At 46.2% G+C, this 1640-nt stretch overlaps 1 protein-coding gene across 1 annotated transcript; it reads left to right on the top strand.

Moving 5' to 3' along the window:
- Positions 1–415: 415 nt before the first annotated feature.
- On the top strand, positions 416–1357 carry LOC136573590 (transcription factor Sox-3-like). The gene has a single exon (XM_066574861.1). It carries the CDS (start codon positions 416–418, stop codon positions 1355–1357), a length of 942 nt encoding a protein of 313 aa, XP_066430958.1.
- The last annotated feature ends 283 nt before the right edge of the window (positions 1358–1640 follow it).

Here is a 1640-nt window from a genome sequence, read left to right as displayed (position 1 = left end):
CCAGCCTCCTCCCCCTGCAGAGAGAGATGCCGTATATCGGCCATACGCCGTGGTAGCCGGTTCCCTGCCGGCTCATCAGCTTTCATGCAGACCGGTCAAACACTGCAGGACCCATGCAGTGTTTTATGCATACGGTCGTGTAAATGAGCCTTTAGGCAAAACCGCCTCATATAACTTAAGTGAAATAGCAATCGCGTGTTTCACGTACATCAGAATCGCTAATGTGAATAACTTGATTCAAAAGAATGAAGTTCCTATTCTTTGTGCATCTCACGGCGCGCGATTCTGGCCAGTGTGGATGTAGCCTAATTATATAATTCTGGAAGGGTTAACCATGTGTGGGTGGGGCCATGTTTTTATTGGCTGATTTAAAGTGATTAGCATGCAACTGATTATAAATTAGTCTGAAGGAAGCATGTGTGCAATAGTTGGAGCTGTTGTAGAGGTTGGACAGAGGCGGCTCTGGGCTACAATTGACTTGGAAAGCTGTTCAATGTCTAAGATGATGGGCATCAACCTCAAAAGTCCTCTGAAATCCCAAGCTGTGGGAGATGGAGCTTCAGTGATTGAAGACAATACTGCAACTGTGGATGAAGACAAGGCTCAGATCGTTAAGAGGCCCATGAACGCTTATATGATCTGGTACATGCATAGGAGGGGGAGGCTGGCTGCGATTGTCCCCAGGCTGAGCGTCTGTGACATCAGTAAGCTGTTGGGACTGGAGTGGAGGCATCTTAGTGACGCAGAAAAGAAACCTTTCCAAGATGAAGCCAAAAGGCTGAAAGCTGAACTTCATTCTAAGTATCCAAACTACAAGTTTAAACCGAAGCAGAAGCTACCTGCCTCCCAGACAAAGGACAGCTATTCTTTGCCTGTGACTTCTACGGCTTCCGATGCAAACTCATCATCTGGCACTTTTTTACAAAAGTCAAATGGCCCCTATGGACTGGTGCTGCAGCAGCCTGGACCAAGCAGTTCCCAGGTACAAGCACTGCCAAGGTATGACCTCAATAGACTGTGTTTTAATCATATGCCTTCTGCTGCAGCCTACTTGGACTCCTCATCCATGTATAACATACCCGCACCTTGCAACCATTACCATCCAATACTTATGGCCATGGGAAGCATTGTGCCTGGAGTTAAATTAGGCCCTCCTATAATTGCTTCGCTTATTCCAAGTGGCTACTTAACAGATATGACCGGCATGTATGCAGCTCCAAGTGGCAACGGGAACGACCCATCTGGCTTCCAGAACAGCATAATGCCCAGAATCCATCCTCTTTACCAAGCTGTGGAAACTGCGGAGAATGGAAATGTATATCAAAATGACATTTGGGATGAAAATGATCTCTTTTGACAAGTTCACTGCAATGCTGTGAAAGGCTGCTAAGACACGAGGGGTTAATCTTATTCTGGACGAGGCTCGCCCAAGGCCATCTGAAACAGAACTATTGACTGAGGGCCTCGGGGTTTAGGATGGGGCTCGTTCCACAGCAAACATTGTTTGTGAACTTTGTATCTTACTACTGGCCTCTTGTTGTACATTTCCTGTTGTGGTTTTGCCCTTACCTCAATCAGCGGCCTGATTGGACAATGACTTGTTTTTATAATGCTTACTTTTTGTTTGATTCAAGTTATGC

The sequence above is a fragment of the Eleutherodactylus coqui genome, chromosome 7 (assembly GCF_035609145.1).
Source record: "Eleutherodactylus coqui strain aEleCoq1 chromosome 7, aEleCoq1.hap1, whole genome shotgun sequence".
NCBI lineage: Eukaryota > Metazoa > Chordata > Amphibia > Anura > Eleutherodactylidae > Eleutherodactylus > Eleutherodactylus coqui.
Note: the sequence above shows the minus strand (reverse complement) of the source record. Positions and strands in the feature narration are given on the sequence as shown.